Here is a 23255-nt window from a genome sequence, read left to right as displayed (position 1 = left end):
AATGAATAAAATACTTTATTAATCGAAAATGATATCAATCAAAATTAAAAGAAAGTTGCTTTCAGTCGTTGGAGCCATTCCCTGACATGACAATTAGTCTCCCGTGAGCATTAGTATATTTTTTTCATAAGAGTAAAAGACTTCTACCTATCCAAGGTTTGTCTTAATGACACTTTTCTATCCAAAGTTTATATTTTATTAATATTTAAAATACATTTTATTTTTTTAGTTAGCGTTTTGCGAATTATTAGGAGTTAGGGCTTGATTACCAGAAGTTAAGGTAAGAGAGGTTTTGTAGAAAGGAGGTCGGTAGTTCGAATGGTGGTGACCGATTAAATACTCGTTGTTGGAATCAATTAAAAATTAACTAAGAATAGGAAACCCTAACTTTACAGTGGCTGACAATCGACAAAAAATCAAATGCTGGAGTGAGAGTGGTTTTGTAGAGAAGAGACCTAAGGTTCAAATAGTGGTGACGAAGAGAATTTTTGTCGTCAGAATCAGCTTTGAGTATTAACAGAATATAAACTTTGGGTGTGAAAAAGTGGTTTTTTAAAATTTTTTGGGTGAGAAAATGACATTGTCGTTCACTCTTTTGACTACCAATCAATAGCCTCCTTAAAATTATTATGTATCAGGGATTTTTAGTAATTAAAGAGGGTTTTTTAACAGTTTCTGAAGACTTGGGTATGCTCATGAGACAATTCTACAAAGGGGTTTATAAAATGAGAGAAAACACAATTGTAAAAATAATGTTCAAGTTTCACAATCATCAAAAGTACGAATACATATTTAAGAGAGAAATAGCTTTGATTTATTTATTATATACACACATTGATAGATAGATCACCGAACTTTGATCTCTTTGATTTTGAAGAAGTCGTCCCATTAACTTGAAATTTTTTTCCAATCTTTGAATTTGACTATTGTGGACAACTTTCTGAATGTTTTTAATAAAATAATTTAAATTTTAACATAAGTTAAGGTTTATTTGATACTTTAACACACCCAAAGTTTTAAAAAACTATTAAAAATCCTCAGACAAGGATACTTATAGGGAGGCTTTTTAATAATTAAACAATCTAGTTAATGAAATAAACCTTAAGTTTAGTCTTTTAGATAAAAATTATTAAATTATATAAATACTTATAGAAATGTAGATATAAATTACTTTAATGTAATAATACATTAGCACTATTAAAAGATGAAATTAGAAATGACGATGTATATAATAATGGATAATACTAATATTTATAAAAATTTAGATAAAATATTTTATAAAATTGACGTTTCAAAATATAATTGAATAAATTAATGTAACAATTATTCATTATCATTTAATATGTATTTATTATATTAATTTATTATATTAATCCATCCAATCATATTTTAACACGTAATTTTGACAAGTAAGATGTTAATATTACCTTATAATGACAAGGGTTGTTTTATTATTGTTTTTTAAATTTTTTGAAAAATATTGAAAATCATGGGTTTGCGCGCCAAAAGATCCCAAATACCGTAACGCTCCCATTTCAAGAGGGATTCTGTGAATGTCTGCCCTCCCTCATTCAATCATTTATTCATATCTTCGGGATCTCCCTTTCCCAAATTTATTCACTACTCTTTCTCCTTCTTCTCTCAATTTTAGGGTTTTGATTTTCAAGTTTTTTCTTCTGGAGTCATAAAACTACAACTATGCCCCCCTCACACTCCCATTCAACCACCACTTGCGGTTCTCTCCTCCAAGAATTACAGGTTCTCTCTTCTCTTCATTGTCTCCTTTGACACATTGGAAATGCTTTTTTGATCTTAAAAAGCACTTCATCTATAATAGCTTTTTTACCGGTGCCAAATGTGCTATGAGATAACTATTAACTGCTATTGCCATTTGCAATTTCAAGTTGTTTCTATAATTAATTAAGTTTTTTTTCTTTAATTACGAGAAGAATTTACTTATCTAATTTAAATTTTTTGTAGCCGAAGAAATGAAAAGATTATTATTTTTTAAAAATTTTTTAACGCTTAACCTAAACATTGGGTATCGGAATATTGGTCTGTGATGGATAGTTTAGGCTTTTTTTTTTTAATTGAAATTAAATTTTGGTGTGTTATTGTTTGCCTCTTATTGCATTTGATTTGAAATTCTAGTTCAGTTTGAGCTGTATTCCTATTTTAGTTGTTTATGGATGTTATTATTAATTTTCTTGTTCTATTTGTAGTTTTATATGCTTATGTTTCAATATTTGATATTAGATAATATGGGATGAAATTGGGGAGAGTGATAGTGAAAGGGACAAGATGCTTTTAGAACTTGAGCAAGAATGCCTTGATATTTACCGTAGAAAGGTTGAGCGAACGAGAAAGTGCAAGGCTGATTTGCATCAAACATTGGCCGAGGCTGAAGCTGAAATTGCGAACCTTACTGTTGCCCTTGGTGAACATGCTTCCTTTTCACGGGTTTGGTCCATCTTGCACTGTTATTTTTCTTGTTTATATTGCTTCTTTAGTAGAAAATGTGATTCTTATTAGATGGTGTGAGGTAACTTATGAAATTGTTTAGAAACTTTTTTATTTTATTTGGTGGCGGAAAGTTATAATTACTGCATACTGAAAGTTAGGCATCGATTGATTAATTTTTTGCTATTTGTAAAGGGAAATGGCCCTCTAAAGCAGCAAATTTCTGCAATAAGACCTGTTTTGGAGGACTTGAGGTCAAAGAAGGAAAAGAGAAGTAAGGAATTTTCAGAGACCCACTGTCAGATTGTTCGGATTTGTGCTGAAATAGCAGGAAGTGGGCAGTCTGTTATTGCTTCTGATCCACAAGTTGATGAATCCAATTTGACTGTGAAGAAATTGGGGGATCTTAAGGCGCACCTTCATGATTTACAAAATGAGAAGGTTCCTTCTATGATCTTGAGAGGTTTTTAGCGGTAATATAAATGCAACATATTTTCTTTTAACTTACGTTGGCTTCCTTGTTTTGCTTAATCTGCAGAATCTTCGGTTGCATAAAGTTAGCAATCATATCAATACTATTCATGAGCTGTCACTTGTGATGTCAATTGATTTCTTTGAGACTGTCAATGAAATTCATCCGAGCTTGAGTGATCCAACAAATAGTCAGTCAAAGAGCATCAGCAATGACAGTCTCGCCAGATTGACTGGCGCAATTTATTCCCTAAAGCAAGAAAAACTACAAAGGCTTCAGAAGGTGATTTTGATGGTTGTCCATATGCGTGTGCATGTATGTGTATGTTTATGTGTATATCTGTGTAAGTGTGTATATGTATGTTTGTATAGGCAAACACACACATAGAGCCTCTAGCATGCAGTGTTTGTCTTCAATGACGAAAAAGTGCTTTACAAAGTATTGTCTCGGTCAAAAGATTATTGAAGGGTAAACTTGAAAGCAGCAAAAAAGAATGCTTAGAAGTGGCCTAAAGCTTCCTTGGGTTAATTTGAAATGATAAGCAGATCAGAAAACAGTCTTCCTTATATGGTTTTTTCTCTCATATATTTATTTATTTTTTTACTGGATAAGAATTGGTAGCTCATTATTAAATTTGAATGCGTTGTTGCTTCACCTTTCTCAATAATCTTACTTGATTATCACTGTTTTCCTTTCTTTTGGAAAAATAATCTTCCAAACTGACCAAACTTTGTTCCATCATGTTTGAGATTTGTGGAAATGGAAAGATGTAATAACTTCAAATTTCCGTCGTTGTATAAGCCAAACAAATACTTGGCAATTAAGCAAAGAATCATGGCTAGTAGATTAACTTTGTTAAAGCAAAGAGTTATTTTCATTATTTTTCATGTGATCTTTATTGATTAATTTCTAGACTTTCTTTTTATAAGCTATCATCTCTTAGTGCTTTGGAATTTTAAAGTGGATATTTTCCTTATTGTCATTACAGGCTAGTTATTTTGTGCCTTTTTATTTTGTTTTGTTGGTGTATATGAACAATTTGTGCAATTGATGACTATAGTTCTTTTGATAACTTGTAATGGCTACAGTTGCTTATTTGTGTAAGCTAATATCTCTCATAGCTTCAACTGTTATATATATAAATATGTTTTTTTTTTTTAACTGTCTTTTTAGTACAGATGGTGTATTTCTGTGCCTTCAGGCCCTGTCTTCAAGGGTCAATGTGACTAATTTGTTACAATTGCAAATTATCAAATGGCTATTATAAGTGTTTCCCTTATTTGGATAGTTTTGTTTGGTATAGCTCCAAGGTCTAGGGAGTGCACTGATAAAGCTGTGGAACCTCTTGGACACACCTGTTGTTGAGCAAAGAAAATTTGAACATGTTACTAGTTTAGCTTCTTCCTCGATTGATGAAGTTTCAAGACAAGGATGCCTTGCTCTAGATGTCCTTGAGCAGGTGATTCTTATTGTCTTTAATTTGTTTTGGGAAGTTGTATATATAAGGAATGTTTTTTATTTGTTTCAATGTAGTATTTTTTACCACTATTTTCTTTATTGTTGCTAGACGGAGGTTGAGGTTGAACGATTAAATATTCTGAAAGCCAGCAAGATGAAAGAGTTGGTGTTCAAGAGGCAAAATGAGCTTGAAGAAATCTACAGAGGGGTTCATATGGATGTAGATAGTGATGCAGCGCGACAGATTCTCATCAGCTTAATAGATTCAGGTCTTAATCCTATTTTGGAGTTTAGTAAATCTAATTTAAATTATTTGAAGTATCTAGTTTTCGGTTATGCCCCTATTATAGATCTTTCACTCTTTTCTGTTTTGAATGAAATCAAATTGCATTTTTCTATTTAACATGTGCTTCGTTTTAGACTATAAAACTGATTTACTTCATCGGGGGTAGTTTCATTATCCATGTGGCTTTAATGTGATGAATGTTGTTTGTGTATTTAAAATTATTATTGTCTTGCATAATATTAGTTGATTTTCTAGTGATAGTTTTGGTATTTATGTTTATATATACGTTTGTCTTTGTAGCTTCTGATGAAACTATTTCTTTAGTTTCTTCATGTATATTTATCTCTTGGACCATGTTTCTTCATTGATAATACTTTTCCAAACTTAGTTATTCCGTACGAGCTTTATTTAGTCCAAAAAAAAAGGACAATGGATGTTTTTGAAATAGAATAAATTTAGATTCTATAATTTATTTGTGAAAAGGAATTATCTAGAGCTCCTGTGTTTTTTGACTGCTATTTAGAATGTGCCTGTGATTGTTGTGCGTTGTTTTCCATTGGTCATATGTAATGTTATGAATTAAAATTTTTATAGAGGATGCACTAGTACATTGGACTTTTTGTGCTTGTTATTAAGTAAATTTTTTTTCTAAAATTCTGAATCAAACTTTGTCTTTGTATATTTGAAAATGGTTGTTACAACATAATTCAATAGGAACTACCCTGGAATTGGTTTATGATTATTGTGCTAAAACATATCTCCACAGGTAACGTTGATTTGTCTGATCTTCTTTCAAGCATGGATGATCAGATAGCAAAAGCCAAAGAGGAAGCTTTAAGCAGGAAGGATATTTTGGACAAGGTAGAGAAATGGAAGCATGCATCTGAGGAAGAAAAGTGGCTCCATGAGTATGAAAAGGTAAATACCATTTGTAAACTATTTATATTATATGCAATATGGTTGGTCTATCAAATAATGTGATTTTTAAACTATTAATGCTGAAGTTATGTTGACATGCAGGATTGTTTTAATTTTTTAATATCCCAGAAAAATTAAATTACACTAAATGATATCTCGTGTTACGTCAAATTGAAACATTTTACTTGCTTGTCCTGCAAATTATTGCCCGCAAACAAGAGTAGGTGCATACATATTATTGGTGATTTGTTGCAGTTTTACTTGAAACTCGTTGAGAGGTTATACTTGTTTACTACCTGGAAAAGTGCAGGTTATTGAAAGTTGCTTTGTTTCGACTTGTTCTGTTTGAAAGAATTGTATTATTCTAGAATCAGTGCAATGTTAGAGATGAACTTAATAAATTACTCTTTAAACTGAGTTGAACCGTTTGTACTCTCTTTTTCTTTCTTTCTTTCTTTTTTTTTTTTATGGGTCCCAAAAAAAAAAAAAAACTATTTTCAAAGATGAGAACCATTCATGTTCTAGTTTCAAGTCGCTGATTGCATTTTTCTAAATTTCTTGATAGCATTTGAGGTATTGTTTTGTAGAAATATTTGTTGAAGTATTTATGTATTTTGAAGTACTAAACTGCTACTCTGTTCATTTCATCCTTTTCTTTCTTCGTCCTTGTATCCTCAGGATGAAAATCGATATAGTGCTGGTAGAGGAGCACACAAGAATCTCAAACGTGCAGAGAAAGCTCGAATTCTTGTCAGCAAAATAACATGTGAGCATATAATTATCTTTCATTAAAAGTACTTGTTGGATGCTTGCATCATTTGTTTGATTCTGATTGGGAAACTTTCATAGACACCGACCTTTTGTTTAATACACTAAGATCCCTGTGATTTAAAAAATCACTCCTGCATCTTAGTGGCCATTTAACCAATTTATTGAGCTATGGTATTTCGGTAATTTAAGGGATGGTTGTTAGTTAAGACAAACTCTATAGCCTGACTGTGTAATCAGGAAATGTCTCCTAGAATTTAGGTTCTGAAATTGTTCCTTAGCTGAAAATGTGGTCAATATTTATGAGCATTGAAGAATTTCACTGCGAATCTTTATTGGAGTCTTAAACAAAGGACATAGGATTTTAATAAGTTATATCTATGGATTAAGAATTTGGAGCTTCATCTACTTCCTAGAATAGACTAGACCTTTAAAATCTCATGTGCAACTATCAATCTGTACAAACAGGAGTAATCATGATAGTTATGATCCGTGATAATAGTTTTTATAGTTGAATAGCATTGCATAGATTAAAATGTGTATAAAATTTTGGATTGAAAGACTGATTTCTTGCAGGAAAGAAAATTTAGAGGAAAAAATCATGGTTAATGATAAAGAAAATGATTTACATGTTATGACGTTTATATGTTGAATCAGTGGTTTGGTTTCCTGAGAATGGTCTATGATAAAATAAGTAGAAAAAAGTTTGCCTGGATTGTAGGATGTATATCAACTCTTGTTTTGTTCTGAAATGTCACTAGTGAAAGATCAAATTTCTTCACTACGTAATTCCTTTAATATTTTATGAGTATCATTTTTAATTATTTTTAGAGAAATTAACAACCATTATATAATTCTTAATTCTCTTCTTGAATAGCTTTAATCGAAAATTTGACTGCAAAAACAAAAGCTTGGGAAATGGAGAAAGGGATTCCATTTTTGTATGACAAGGTGATTGACAAATCTTAATTGCTTTGTGGTTCATTGTTTACATTATTCCTTAGTTTTCAATCTCTAAACTGTTTTCAACTTCCAGGCCCCCCTCTTACATGTACTGGACGAATATACTGACTGTGTCACGCCAAGAGAGAGAGGAGAAAAGCGTAGATCTCGGGTATGCTATCTATAAGTTTATGTATAATGTCGTTAGGATCAATGTATGCCTTGTCACGGTAGGTAGTAAAGGATTGAATTTTAGTTGTACTTAACAGGTTATGGAGCATTTTTCTTAGATTTAATTACAACTCCTGCTATACGTTTTCTTGTTGCCCCATCCAATCGATTCATATAGACTATATACATATTTGGATGAATGTTCAATTAAATATATGGATCCTGACTTCGGATGTAAAGCTTATAGGCATTCTTGCAGTCTTTGCTCTTTTGTGGTGGCTTTTGCGTGCAATGACCAAAACAACTAAAAGATTTACCATACGTTACCTCTGATGATTTCAGGAACAAAAACGGCTGCAAGAACAACTAGCTACAGAACAAAGGCCATATATGGTTCAAAGCCCACAATTAAAAACCTTTGGGTCAGTCTAACACCATGGTTGGAACTCCAATGATTCGTCGTGCAATGACACCATCAAACCGTCATGGAATCTCTGGTGGGAAGGATCGTAGAGAGAGTAGTAGGGTCACAAATGCAATTCCTTTGAACTATGTTGCCCTTCCGAAGGATGATTCATTCTCTTGGGGCTTAGACTGCTGGTGGCTGGTTTTAGTATCCGATTGTAAATGATGCTCCCAGAAAGAATGCTTGGCCATTACATGTTGTTTCTGAATGTTTTAGAGTATCATAGGAGAAAGATGTTTAATTTTACATTTAATAAGAATGCAAATAAAATTGTGGTAACTGGGATATCTGAATCTGAAAATTACTAGAAGTGTGAAGATCAATGTGTAATTTTACATTACTTATTGTGAAATAATCTAATCTGGAAATGGAATTTTTGTGAAATTGCCCTAATTGTTGAGTAACCTGTTGGCTGTTGCTCAAGCTCATGTCAATTTTTCTACCAATGAAAGAACAAACTGAGTCACTAGAATTGATATTTGCATGTTCATGAACAGACCATTACTCCTTGTAACACTATAAATATGCTTTGAGGAAAGTTGATTTTGTTTGAAGTTACAACCAAAAACCATCAAGAGGAGTTGTCTTAGCAGGTCTTTTTGATCCATTTAGGCCCAATTCTTTTAGCCCAATTAAGATCTGGATTTTGCTTACAACTTTTCCTGGAAATTGATTTTTTTTTTTTTTTTTATTAGATTGTCCAACTTCAAAGAATCATTGATTAAAAATATTTTAAAAAATCCAAATTTTAAAGTAATCTCCCCAAAGTTGAACCATATCTTGAATTAAATGGCATAATTAATGTCTCCAATAATGAAGAAGCCTTGTCTCTTTTTAATTTTATCTATTTCTTTAACAAGAAATGTGGCGAATTGCCTTCTGATGTACTAAAATAAAATAAATAAAAATCAAATCGTGCAAATCGATAATTGAAATCTCCTCCTCCAAAAAAATAAAAAATAAAAAAAAAGGTCGAGATCACCAAGTCATTTTCAGATCATTAATATTGTTGCCACAAAAATCCATTTGTTTTTGGTTAGTGGCTAGGTCAGATGCCCTTTTTATTTATTTTAAATTTTAATTTAATGTAAATTGTTTGTGTTTAAAGGTTATTGGTTATCCAACACAAAATAAATCAATTCTCTATAAAACAAAATTAATTTTTTTTGTTCTATATATCATGTATTGGCAAATCAGAATGTTTTCTGATTCTTTTAGTTTTAATTTTTTTTTTTTTTTAAGTTTGGAATCCTTAGCACAATTGATGACATATGCTACTATAACTTCTTGTATATGACATCATATCATATATACGTTAAATTGAGCATCCTTGATATATAATATTGAGAAATTCTCTAAAATTTTGAACATACAAATTAAGTTAGTGATAATTGTTTAGCATAGCTTATTGTATATATATTGGAAATTTTTAATAACGGACCAAAGTCAATGATCAAGCAGCTTACTTTGATTTGCGTTTTGTGAAACCAATACTAGTTGATGGTTTTTGATCCACGCGTTAACAATTGATTAATACCTAAATGGCTATATAAACTTGGTGTATTACAATTTAATAGTTTAACTTTGGTAAATTGGTATGAAAACACTTGTTTTGACGACTATTAGTATTGATGGTAATGGATCAATGGTTGAAAGATTAGGGTTGCAAGGGTTTAATAAGAATATTAAAATATATAAAGGGAAAAGTTAGAGATAGAGATTCTACATATTACAAATCCGATTATTTAAAAGCAATTCAGATTCCACAAACAGGCAATAGAATAATGGAGTGGAAGAATTTAAGAATAACTAAAAGGTTGAAGGTGCAAATAGAGTCATTCACCAATATCAAATTATTTTATTCAATCAAAGTTTGAGTTAGTGTGAACATAATTTATCTTCTTCTAATCCATTTATTTATACTGTATATAGAATCATCATCATCATCTACTTGTTGGAAACGTCTAGGAAATAAATTATTGAATTGAATAGCAACACAAATCAAAGCATAATTAAGTGATTATAATAAAGTTGAAGTGATAGTTACGTTTAAGAATCTTGTGCCCATTCAGTGTAACAATGGGATCCTACTCTTAGAATTTAGAAACATCAATAGCTAATTAAAATTAATATATATATATATATATATATAGGAATCGTTTGTTACATAATCAAGCAAACTCTCTACTGATCTCATCATGCTCATTAGTCCATCGATCTTAGTTAATTGTTTTAAGTGTTTTTATACATTCTTAACTTATAGTATAAGTCATGGATGCATGCATGGACACGTGGCCTATCCTATAAACAAAAGCTTCTCTGTAACGATTCAATATATAACTAATTAATATATGATATACGTTCGTCTTAGAATTGATTAGTTATAAAGATTTTTTTTTTTTTTTTCATTTTACAAGTTTGAGAAAATATTTTATACATCCCATGTAATATAACCCAATAATGAGAGAATATTACATTAGTCCGAGTGAAATACACTTATTTTTTCATTGGTGCCTTGGTGGTCGTATTGCAACAAAATGCACGAGAGAAAATTTACAATATCTTTTGACAAAGATGTCCATCATCGTTAATGTAATTTCATGTGCAATTAGATTTAATTAAGTAAACATATAAATGATGTGATAAACTTGTCCAATCTCTTTTAAAAACAACTCTTCAAAGAAAATGAATATGGGAAAACTAAAAAATTATATATAAGATAAATATGTGTAATAGAATTAAAAAAACAAAGGGAGCCAGCCCTTTTGTTCCTTCTGAATCAATTCTATTAGCACGTTGGCCGCGTTTTCATACTTATCATATATACTCTCATTAATTTAACACAATCAAATCTCACCAAGTTGACTTTGTATATGTATATTTATCTCTTTTCTTTTAATTTTTTTCCTAATTAATATGCACAATTTATTATCCAAAACCTTATAAACATTAATATCAGTTTGAGTTTGACAAAAAAATAAAGAAAATAAACAAGAGAGAACAATTAATAGGATGTTAACCACGATCGGGTGACCTGATGGTAAAAGAATCAAGGAAGATCTAACATGATCTCCCAAGTTTGAGTCCCTTGATAGTAAAAAAATAAGATGAGGATCTAACTTAGTCTCCCAAGAGGAGGATTTAACATGCTCTCTCAAGTTCGAGTCCTCTTAAAGGAAAAAGAGCAAGAGGAGGATCTAACATGGTCTCCCGAGTTCGAGCCATATGGTTGCTAATGGGGTGCCACTGGAACTCTTACTTGGTCGGTAGTTTCAGAGTCCCAAAGGATTAGTTGTAGTGCTCGTAAGCTGGTCTGGACACTCCCGATCATAAATAATAATAATAATAATAATATGATGTTCAATGAAGTAAGAAATTAAGATCAATGAAGCTATTAATTTCATGCAATGCAAATTCTTTTTTCGGCTTTCTTTTTTTGATTTTCTAAGAGAATAAACAGCTAGCAGAAAAATTAGACTTGCAAGAGCTTCGACAATCTGGGAGTCTGATAAATATATTCTGTCTGCTTGAAGAAGGTGTTAATATATTAAGTGATAAGGGAATATTTATATATTTTTGGGCCATCGAGAAAAGGAATATGATGCTTCAATTTTGTTTCTAGATTAAGCTTTTAAGTGTATCAGATTTAGTGGGAAAATTGGTATGATCCTTCCTTGAGGATTAAGATTCTAATTCTAATTAGCTACATGCTTCACGTGGTTTAAACATCATCTCATTAACTTAAATATCCATATGGCATCTTTACACAATCAAACCTAACATTATAAAGCTTATCCACACCGCTGAATCTTCCCCCCAGACTACAACCACAATTAGAGATTTAATTTGATTCCCATATTATATTAAGTTATTTCTGTTGTTACAATTGATATAGAAACTTAATGTATTAGATTTGGACTGTTTTAGGTAGCACCAAAGTGAACTCAAGATCTGTTTGTGTAGTGTGACGACCTTACTGGAATTTAATGTCATAAGCACCATGGAAATCGATTATACTAATGAAATATTCCTCGATGCAATTAAATATCGTTGAAATATTCAACATACATCGACGGTTTTCATGTGGCATTTTGAAATATCTCCCTGATACAAGAGATGTGTGTTGGATACACAGTTACGACATAGATATGCGTCATACTTAAGGTGAAATTTATCATATCATCATTATTACACTTTGTAGAATCTCTCCAATACAAGATGCATGTGCTGTTGGATTCACAGGTTACGATGTAGATAATGGTCGTTATTAAGGTGAAAAGTTTGTCATATTCAATCACAACTAATGAGAATTAAATATAAATCGGTTTATAAGGTTTGAGTTATTTTATTAAGTAAATGTGAAAGTTTGATATAAAACCCTAAGACAAATCCGTGTGAACTAGTCCCAAAGTAGATATGGAAGGTTCCAGGGGTTCAATATCGTAATAAAAAAATGACAATTGATCGGGTGGCTAGGGAATGAGATTCAATGTTGATATTCTTCTGATCAATAACACAACTTGGCCACTGAAATATGCTATGCGCATGTGCATGGAGTATGATAGTATGAATAATCCACCACAAAAATCAACTGTATATTTGTTGATGTGTTTATAAGTACAGGTATCTTGTGCTTATAGGATATGAATATGATAACTTATTAAAAATGTTATATGGGTCGGCAAGACAAGATATACCACATTACTATTGCTAATTATCAATATTATGATTCGGTTTAGATTTTGGCTGCTAATTCGATCTAGATATTGCTCAGGAATATAATTTCCATCGTTATCACAGATTATTCTAGATAATTGACATAGAATAATGGGCTAAAATAAGATTATTGAGATATTTATTGATATGCCAAAGCTCTTCTAGGAGAGTTGATAGTGATTATAATTAATTTCAATTAGCAATTACTCTTTTCAGTAGTAATATGTATTTAATTAAAAATAAAGGAAAGGGAGATGGAACTTGAGAAGGCATGTGAAATAAGAAGAATGAAGATAAATCATTAATGTGAATGGGATGCTGAAAGCTACAAAACTTGAAAAGTCGTGAGTTGGGAGATGCATGCTCATTATCAAAAGAGAAAAAGAACAATTTCTGATAAGTCTTTACAAGATTCTCTCTGAAAAACATATCTAACTTGTAGTTGTGAGGAAGAAATTTATAATTCATCTATTCCATTCTTGTATACAGTATAAGAAACTTTATCATTCTATTATTTGATTTTACTTTATTTTTATTTAAAAAAAAAAAAGAAATTTGACTTTTTGTTTATTAATATCAAGAAATGATAAACGACAAAAATTTTATAAATTTAGAACTTATTACAGGTTAATTAATAATTTTTTCCCACAAAAACAAAAAAAAAAAAAAAAAATCTCTTAATCCCAATGAATAATTTTATTTCTTTAATTTATCAAACACTTTTTGATAAAATTTATCATACATCTTCTTTTCTTTTGTTCTACAATTCTCTTTCTCTATTTTTATAAGTAATTTGTTCGTATCAACAAGATTAACAATGGTATTTTTTTATGCATATTCACAAATTTCATTCACATTTCGATAATATCTATTAACCAACGATCCACTTTAGAAATTGAGTAGTAATATTATATATAACTTATAATATTGTTAGGTGTTAATAATGAAGCTGCAGTATGTGGGGAGGCAATTTGTACCAATGCCTTTGGACCACATGATTTGCTATGCTAATTGCGGCAAGCATCAAAATGTATACCTCTGTGTTCCATTAATAATATATTTATAATGAATGGAATAATGAGAGAGTGATTTTACCTAATACGGCAACCACATATAAATACTTGGAAACAAACAAATTGAAAGAAAATTAAAAAAGATAAAGCTAGCAGACAATGAACTTTATCCTCCAATGGTGTCCCAATTGGATCTCACTATGGTATCATCCATCAATTCACTTGACGTTGGCTAAGGAATTATGAGATCAATTGAATGCAGCATCAGATTCCAACCAAAACACTCAACTACCATTTCTAAACTCCTAGTGGAATCTGCATCACTTGTCATTCCAAATGTTATTATCAGCTGATCCACACATTAGTGAAGATTTGTTTTTCCTAATACGACAAACACTATTCAGATAATCAAATATTGGTCGATCGATTACACAATATTTCGTAAAAAGAGAGAAATTTTTTCATCTTTGGTACAAAGTCCTTGGAATGTTTTCACCTTACATGATTATCAAATTTAACACAACAAAAACACAAGAAAAACAAAGCCCCGGGCAATATTTATATATGTAACTTTGAGAACATATAACAAAAAAGGAAAAAAAAAAAAAAAAAAAAGAGCCCTTACTTCTCTTCCATTTTAATTCAAATACTTAATTATTTCTCTTGGTGGATTTTCGCTGCAGGCATGCTAATAGCAACTGATGAACTGAGCTTTTTATCATTAGCTTCTGCCTTCTGAAATTCTACTTCATTAGCTTCAATATCTTCAATCATTGAAGCGGAATGCCCATTCCCATTTGCTTGTACTCCCTTTACGGGATCCGGAATCTCTTCGGCCACTAATTCTTCTTTCTTTTCTTTGTGTTTTCCCCACAGCACTGAGTAGAGGCCTATTACTATCAGCACTGAACCAAGCACACTGCACCCAAAAGAAGTACATTTATTTAGAGATATATAATTAATAGTCGAACCAGAAAATTGCATTTAACTTTTTAAAATTAATTAGTTAATTACCTTCCAAGATAAATATTCTCCGCGAGGATGAACGAACCCATGATGGCGACGATGATCATCATCAACGGGCTGAAAGCCGTGGCGAAAACTGGACCTCTTTTCTTTATCACAAGTCCTTGAACATAGTACGAAATGCTTGATGTCACAATGCCCTGTCAAATTATCATCATAGTAAAGAGAGATTAAGTAACTTGTAATTCGAAAATGAGATATATTTAGATAGCGAAAGGATGAATGATTACAGCGTAGGCTGCAGCGAGGAGGTTCATGTCCCAGCCGATCTGCCACACTGAGGGCTTGTGCTCCATCACAAATGTCACCGCAATCGCTTGCAAAGTGCCCACGAAGCACACAAGCGTTGTGAGCGAGAGCTGATGGTTCTTGTATGTCTCCAATGCTTTCGTCTGTTGATTCATAAAAGTTAATTTTTTGTTCTGGTTTTGATGGTTTGTTTAGCGTTAACTTTGAATAAAACTAACTCACCTGTAAAACAAACAGAGACGCCCAGGCGAGCGTGGCGAAGATGAGAAGAATTGAACCGATGAGCCATTCTCGGTCGGAGTTTCCGGTCGAGGAATTATTGGCATAAGATTTATGGGGATGAAAATTTTTGGTCCAAAACAGTTCAACAATTGGTCCTTTGTATAAGGTCATCAACATTGCTCCAGCCACTGTCACAAAAGTTCCCACCACCTTCGCTTGACACCTTATTTTCTTCATATTCAGCTTCTCCATTCTGCAGTAAATTCATTCGAGAACAAAATTATTATAAGAACTACTAAAAATAGAGATAGTTTTAATTAATTTCATATATGTTATGTAATCTTACCGGAATATGACTGCCATGACAAACGTCATGGCAGGAAGCATGTTACTCATGGCACATGAAAAAGTCGGAGAGGTAAATTTCAAACCCGCATAGTAGAAGTTCTGGTCAATCACCGGCCTGTAATTCAAGTAATTTGAGTCAAATTTATATCAAATAATATAGTTTTTTAAAAGTTCAAATCCAGCAACATGAACGTACCCGAGAAGGGCAAGGACAAAAATTTGCATGAAGACTGGGAATGTTATCTTCGGTTGCGCCTTCCTGAAATTGAAAAAAAACAATCAGAAATCGATCAGATTTACGCTAGAGTTACATCAAGTAGACTAAAAGTGTACAAATTAAAAGTTGTTTGATTGAACCTCTCAAGAAATATAGCGAAAGGAGCAATGACAGCGGTGGCAAAGGCGTGCCGATACACCACAAGAACGTAGTGAGACATGCCGCGGTTTAATGAAACTTTAGTGATGATGTTCATGCCGGCATAGCCGAATTGCAGAGAGATCATGGCGAAATAGGGTTTGGAGTTCTCCAGGAAACTGCTGCAACATCTTAACTTCTCCATTTTGGCGAAGAAGAAGAATAAATTGGAGTGACAAAAAGAGAAGAAATTGAAGGAAGAGGAAGAAACAGCTGAAGATTGCTGTGGTTGCTTCCTAATCAAAATGGTGGTACTTGACACCTATTTATAACTTTGGAAAAGTCAGTGAGTTGGGGAGATGCTCATGCTCATTTATCAAAAAGAAAAAACGAACAATTTCTGATAAGTCTTTACAGAGATTCTCTTCTGAAATAACATATCTAACTTGTAGTCTGTGGAAAGAAATTTATAATTCATCTATTCCCATTCTTGTATACAGTATAAGAAACTTTATCATTCTATTATTTGATTTTCACTTTATTTTTATTTTAAAAAAAAAAAAAAGAAATTTGACTTTTTGTTTATTATATCAAGAAAGATAAACGACAAAAATTTTATAAATTTAGAACTTATTACAGGTTATATAATTTAATTTTATTCCCAAAAAAAAAAAAAAAAAAAAAAAAATCTCTTAATCCCATGAATAATTTTTATTTTCTTAATTTATCAAACACTTTTTGATAAAATTTATCATACATCTTCTTTTTCTTTTGTTCTACAATTCTCTTTCTCTATTTTTATAAGTAATTGTCGTATCAACAAGATTACAATGGTATTTTTTTATGCATATTCACAAATTTCATTCACATTTCGATAATATCTATTAACCAACGACCCACTTTAGAAATTGAGAGTAATTTATATAAACTATAATATTTTAGGTGTTAATAATGCGCGCAGTAGGCGGGAGGCCAATTTGTACCTGCCTTTGGACCAATGATTTGCTATGCTAATTGCAACAAGCATAAAAAAATACTCTGTGTCCAACAATATATGTATTTATAATTAATGGAATAATGAGATGTGATTTTTAACTTAATAGAAAAATTAGACTTACAAGAGCTTCGACAATCTGGGAGTCTGATAAATATATTCTGTCTGCTTGAAGAAGGTGTTAATATATTAAGTGATAAGGGAATATTTATATATTTTTGGGCCATCGAGAAAAGGAATATGATGCTTCAATTTTGTTTCTAGATTAAGCTTTTAAGTGTATCAGATTTAGTGGGAAAATTGGTATGATCCTTCCTTGAGGATTAAGATTCTAATTCTAATTAGCTACATGCTTCACGTGGTTTAAACATCATCTCATTAACTTAAATATCCATATGGCATCTTTACACAATCAAACCTAACATTATAAAGCTTATCCAATGTTAATCTTAAGACTCAAAACTTAGAGATTTAATTTGATTCCCATATTATATTAAGTTATTTCTGTTGTTACAATTGATATAGAAACTTAATAGGTATTAGATTTGGACTGTTTTAGGTAGCACCAAAGTGAACTCAAGATCTGTTTGTGTAGTGTGACGACCTTACTGGAATTTAATGTCCATAAGCACCATAGGAAAATCGACTTATACTAATGAAATATTCCTCGATGCAATTAAATATCGTTGAAATATTCAACATACATCGACGGTTTTCATTGTTGCATTTTGTAGAATATCTCCCTGATACAAGATGTATGTGTTGTTGGATACACAAGTTACGACATAGATAATGCGTCATACTTAAGGTGAAAAATTTATCATATCATCATTATTACACTTTGTAGAATCTCTCCCAATACAAGATGCATGTGCTGTTGGATTCACAGGTTACGATGTAGATAATGCGTCGTAATTAAGGTGAAAAGTTTGTCATATTCAAATCACTAACTAATGAGAATTAAATATAAATCGGTTTATAAGGTTTGAGTTATTTTTATTAAGTAAATGTAGAAAGTTTGTATATAAAACCCTAAGACAAATCCGTGTGAACTAGTCCCAAAGTAGATATGGAAGGTTCCAGGGGTTACAATATCGTAATAAAAAAATTGACAATTGATCGTGTGGCTAGGTAATGAGATTCAATGTTGATATTCTTTCTGATCAATAACACAAAAGCACAACTTGGCCACTGAAAATATGCTATGCTGCATGTGCATGGGAGTATGAATATAATCCACCACAAAAATCAACTGTATATTTGTTGATGTGTTTATAAGTACAGGTATCTTGTGCTTATAGGAATATGAATATGAATATAACTTTATTAAAAATGTTATATGGGTCGGCAAGACAAGATATCTCTTTACTAAATATGTATATATACACATTACTATTGCTAATTATGAGGATGATGCATGGCTCTTCTGATTCGATTTAGATTTTGGCTGCTAATTCGATCTAGATATTGCTCAGGAATATAATTTCCATCGTTATCACAGATTATTCTAAGATAATTGACAATAGAATAATGGGCTAAAATAAGATTATTGAGATATTTATTGATATGCCAAAGCTCTTCTAGGAGAGTTGAAAATGATTTAAATTTTATTATAATTTAATTTCAATTAGCAAATTACTCTTTTCAGTAGTAATATGTATTTAATTAAACAAATTAAAGGGAAAAGGGAGATGGAACTTGAGAAGGCATGTGAAATAAGAAGAATGAAGATAAATCATTAATGTGAATGGGATGCTGAAAGCTACAAAGGAGCTTTGAAAGTCAGTGAGTTGGGGAGATGCTCAGCTCATTATCAAAAAGAGAAAAACGAACAATTTCTGATAAGTCTTACAGAGATTCTCTTCTGAAATAACAATATCTAACTTGTAGTCTGTGGAAGAGAATTTATAATTCATCTATTCATTCTTGTATACAGATAAGAAACTTTATCTCTATTATTTGATTTTTCACTTTATTTTATTTTAAAAAAAAAAAAAAGAAATTTACTTTTTGTTTATAATATCAAGAATGATAAAAACGACAAAATTTTATAAATTTAGAACTTATTACAGGTTATTAATTTAATTTTATTCCCAAAAAAAAAAAAAAAAAAAAAAAAAATCTCTTAATCCCAATGAATAATTTTATTTCTTTAATTTATCAAACACTTTTTGATAAAATTTATCAATACATCTTCTTTTTTGTTCTACAATTCTCTTTCTCTATTTTTTAAGTAATTTGGTCGTATCAACAAGATTAACAATGGTATTTTTTATGCATATTCACAAATTTCATTCACATTTCGATAATATTATAACCAACGACCCACTTTAGAAAATTGAGTAGTATATTATATATAACTTATAATATTGTTAGGTGTTAAAATGAAGCTGCAGTAGGGGGGAGGCAATTTGTACCAATGCCTTGGCCAACATGATTTGCTATGCTAATTGCAACAAGCATAAAAAAAATACCTCTGTGTCCAACAATATATGTATTTATAATTAAGGGAAGATGAGATAGTGATTTTACTTAATACGGCAACCACATATATATATACCCAAATACTTGGAAACAAACAAATTGAAAGAAAATTAAAAAAGATAAAGCTAGCAGACAATGAACTTTATCCTCCAATGGTGTCCCAATTGGATCTCACTATGGTATCTACCATCAATTCACTTGACGTTGGCTAAGGAATTATGAGATCAATTGAATGCAGCATCAGATTCCAACCAAAACACTCAACTACCATTTCTAAACTCCTAGTGGAATCTGCATCACTTGTCATTCCAAATGTTATTATCAGCTGATCCACACATTAGTGAAGATTGTTTTTTAATACGACAAACACTATTCAGATAATCAAATATTGATCGATCGATTACACATATTTCGTAAAAAGAGAGAAAGTTTTTCATCTTTGGTACAAAGTCCTTGGAATGTTTTCACCTTACATGATTATCAAATTTAACACAAGAAAAACAAAGCCCGGGTAATATTTTATATGTAACTTGAGAACATATAACAAAAAGGAAAAAAAAAAAAAAAAAAAAAAAAGAGCCCTTACTTCTCTTCCATTTTAATTCAAATACTTAATTATTTCTCTTGGTGGATTTTCGCTGCAGGCATGCTAATAGCAACTGATGAACTGAGCTCTTATCATTAGCTTCTGCCTTCTGAAATTCTACTTCATAGCTTCAATATCTTCAATCATTGAAGCGGAATGCCCATTCCCATTTGCTTGTACTCCCTTTACGGGATCCGGAATCTCTTCGGCCACTAATTCTTCTTCTTTTCTTTGTGTTTCCCCACAGCACTGAGTAGAGGCCATTACTATCAGCACTGAACCAAGCACACTGCACCCAAAAGAAGTACATTTATTTGAGATATTAATTAATAGTCGAACCAGAAAATTGCATTTAACAGTTTAAAATTAATTAGTTAATTACCTTCCAAGATAAATATTCTCCGCGAGGATGAACGAACCCATGATGGCGACGATGATCATCATCAACGGGCTGAAAGCGTGGGCGAAAACTGGACCTCTTTCTTTATCACAAGTCCTTGAACATAGTACGAAATGCTTGATGTCACGTGCCCTGTCAAATTATCATCATAGTAAAGAGAGATTAAGTAATTGTAATTCGAAAATGAGATATATTAGATAGCGAAAGGATGAATGATTACAGCGTACGCTGCAGCGAGGAGGTTCATGTCCCAGCCGATCTGCCACACTGAGGGCTTGTGCTCCATCACAAATGTCACCGCAATCGCTTGCAAAGTGCCCACGAAGCAACACAAGCGTTGTGAGCGAGAGCTGATGGTTCTGTATGTCTCCAATGCTTTCGTCTGTGATTCATAAAAGTTAATTTTTTGTTCTGTTGATGGTTGTTTAGCGTTAACTTTGAATAAAACTAACTCACTGTAAAACAAACAGAGACGCCCAGGCGAGCGTGGCGAAGATGAGAAGAATTGAACCGATGAGCCATTCTCGGTCGGAGGTTCCGGGTCGAGGAATTATTGGCATAGATTTATGGGATGAAAATTTTTGGTCCAAAACAGTTCAACAATTGGTCCTTGTATAAGGTCATCAACATTGCTCCAGCCACTGTTCACAAAAGTTCCCACCACCTTCGCGGTGACACCTTATTTTCTTCATATTCAGCTTCTCCATTCTGCAGTAAATTCATTCGAGAACAAAATTATTACAAGAATACTAAAAATAGAGATAGTTTTGAATTATTTCATATAGTTATGTAATCTTACCGGAATATGACTGCCATGACAAACGTCATGGAGGAAGCATGTTACTCATGGCACATGAAAAAGTCGTAGAGAGGTAAATTTCAAACCCCGCATAGTAGAAGTTCTGGTCAATCACCGGCCTGTATCAAGTAATTTGAGTCAAATGATATCAAATAATATAGTTTTTAAAAGTTCAAACAGCAACATGAACGTACCGAGAAGGGCAAGGACAAAAATTTGCATGAAGACTGGGAATGTTATCTTCGGTTGCGCCTCCTGAAATTGAAAAAAAACAATCAGAAATCGATCAGATTACGCTAGAGTACATCGAGAGACTAAAAGTGTACAAATTAAAAGTGTTTGATTGAACTCTAAGAAATTAGCGAAAGGAGCAATGACAGCGGTGGCAAAGCGTGCCGATTACACCACAAGAACGACGTAGTGAGACATGACCCGCGTTTAATGAAATTTAGTGATGATGTTCATGCCGGCATAGCCGAATTGCAGAGGATCATGGCGAAATAGGGTTTGGAGTTCTCCAGGAAACTGCCTGCAACATCTTAACTCTCATTTTGGCGAAGAAGAAGAATAAATTGGAGTGACAAAAAGAGAAGAAATCTGAAAGGAAGAGGAAGAAACAGCTGAAGATTGCTTCCTAATCAAAAGGGTAGTACTTGACACTATTTATATAAGATTTTCAGAGACCTGTTCGATCTTACGTATTCTTGTGATATGCATAAATATTATATTACAAAAATAAACTTGAAATTCAGTCCAAATAATTGGACTGTTAGTTAAATGGTTGATAATTGATGGAATTCATTGAATTTTGTTATTTTTTTAATTTAAGAGAGAAGTTTAATTATCCAAAATGTGGAGAACACGTGGCAGATAGTGGAGGGTATGATTCTGAGTCAGAGCCACTGAAGGGGATTAGGACATGAGAGTCATTTCAGTGAAAGTTTTCCATGACGTGATCACTTTGATTTGCGCGAAAGCAGGGCCGTTGGATTATCAACTTACGTATCTTGTAATAACTTTCATCAAACACAAATTTGCCTTTATTCATTGGGAGACAAGAATCGGAATGATCAAAACAGGGAGAAGTGAAGTGAATAAATTTATTAGTGAGAATGAAGTGATCACTAGTTGTATATTTTTGAATAAATAGGAAGTATTGTTAGGAAGAAATCAAACAAGTGAAATAAACTTAAAAAAAAAAAGAGTAGTGGAGCACCAAGAATAAAATGGGGGTCTAATCACCCCCAATCCATCTCGCTAAAGTTAAAGACACGATAAAAATTGAATTCAATCTTTCTTCTTACCAGCGCCTGTCATTATTTCAATCCTATAATTAAGGATCTGTGATCATTATTAGTATCTAATTTCAATAAACATGTGATAAAATTAACATTTGGCAAGAAACAACTAGACCCAGATTCACCTTCACCTTTCATTCATATTTATTTTTGGCTAGCACAGAAAGAAAGCTTATATAGATGCATTTATTAAACGAAAAAAAAGTTCTTTTATTTTTTATTTCAAGTTAAGATAAAGATAGGCAGCTGAAACATGTCTGTGATGAATGGTTAGTTGATAGGATTGGAATTGAAATATAAGTGACAAAACTTAAGTGCAGATACCAGTGGAGATTTTTTATAGTGATGTGTCCCACTCTCTGTTTTTATGGTCGGAAATTCTCAGGCACTTCCACTTGTCTTCGGACCCTCGCACTACGTTTCATTCATAACTTTGTTCTATTAACCATGCGGACATATCATATATAGACGTTTACATTTTTTTTTTTTTTTTAAATTAGTTGGAAGACAGAATTACCAATATATCAACTTTTGCCTCTAAAATTTTGAGGTGGGTATTTTTTTAAATTATTCGAACTTCATATATTGCATAGGACTTGTGAATGAACACAATTATAGAAAATACCAGTGTATGTACTTTAATAATTAATTGAATGGTTGTATATATACTACAAAAAGTTAAAGCATTAAATCAAGTTAAATGAAAATATGAATATATTTATATATATATTAGTACTAACCTTTTTGTATATTATAATATTCGCATAATTCTTACCAAATCCCAATTACAAAGGAATCGACAAAATACATATAATATACCATCA

At 31.8% G+C, this 23255-nt stretch overlaps 2 protein-coding genes and 1 pseudogene across 2 annotated transcripts; 1 reads left to right on the top strand and 2 right to left on the bottom strand.

The window, feature by feature from the left end:
* The first annotated feature begins 1685 nt into the window (after nt 1-1685).
* On the top strand, nt 1686-8106 carry LOC116116865 (65-kDa microtubule-associated protein 5-like). Its single transcript, XM_031402910.1, is given in 12 exon segments — nt 1686-1758; nt 2257-2460; nt 2656-2901; nt 2999-3214; nt 4236-4391; nt 4500-4659; nt 5443-5594; nt 6273-6360; nt 7240-7313; nt 7399-7476; nt 7818-7886; nt 7888-8106. Coding segments are annotated over 12 exon segments (1722 nt in total). The 5' UTR covers nt 1686-1698.
* Nucleotides 8107-14069: 5963 nt separating this feature from the next.
* On the bottom strand, nt 14070-16153 carry LOC116116874 (WAT1-related protein At5g07050-like). Its single transcript, XM_031402916.1, has 7 exons — nt 15873-16153; nt 15712-15774; nt 15514-15630; nt 15168-15420; nt 14927-15088; nt 14685-14836; nt 14070-14589 (listed from the first exon to the last, which is right to left on the bottom strand). The coding sequence occupies exons 1-7, from the start codon at nt 16073-16075 to the stop codon at nt 14325-14327; spliced, it is 1215 nt and encodes a 404-aa protein (XP_031258776.1). The 5' UTR covers nt 16076-16153; the 3' UTR covers nt 14070-14324.
* A 3604-nt stretch (nt 16154-19757) lies between these two features.
* Nucleotides 19758-22450, bottom strand: LOC116116864 (annotated as a pseudogene).
* Between the last annotated feature and the right edge of the window lie 805 nt (nt 22451-23255).

This window comes from Pistacia vera, unplaced genomic scaffold, assembly GCF_008641045.1.
Source record: "Pistacia vera cultivar Batoury unplaced genomic scaffold, PisVer_v2 Contig787, whole genome shotgun sequence".
Classification (NCBI taxonomy): Eukaryota; Viridiplantae; Streptophyta; class Magnoliopsida; order Sapindales; family Anacardiaceae; genus Pistacia; species Pistacia vera.
Note: the sequence above shows the minus strand (reverse complement) of the source record. Positions and strands in the feature narration are given on the sequence as shown.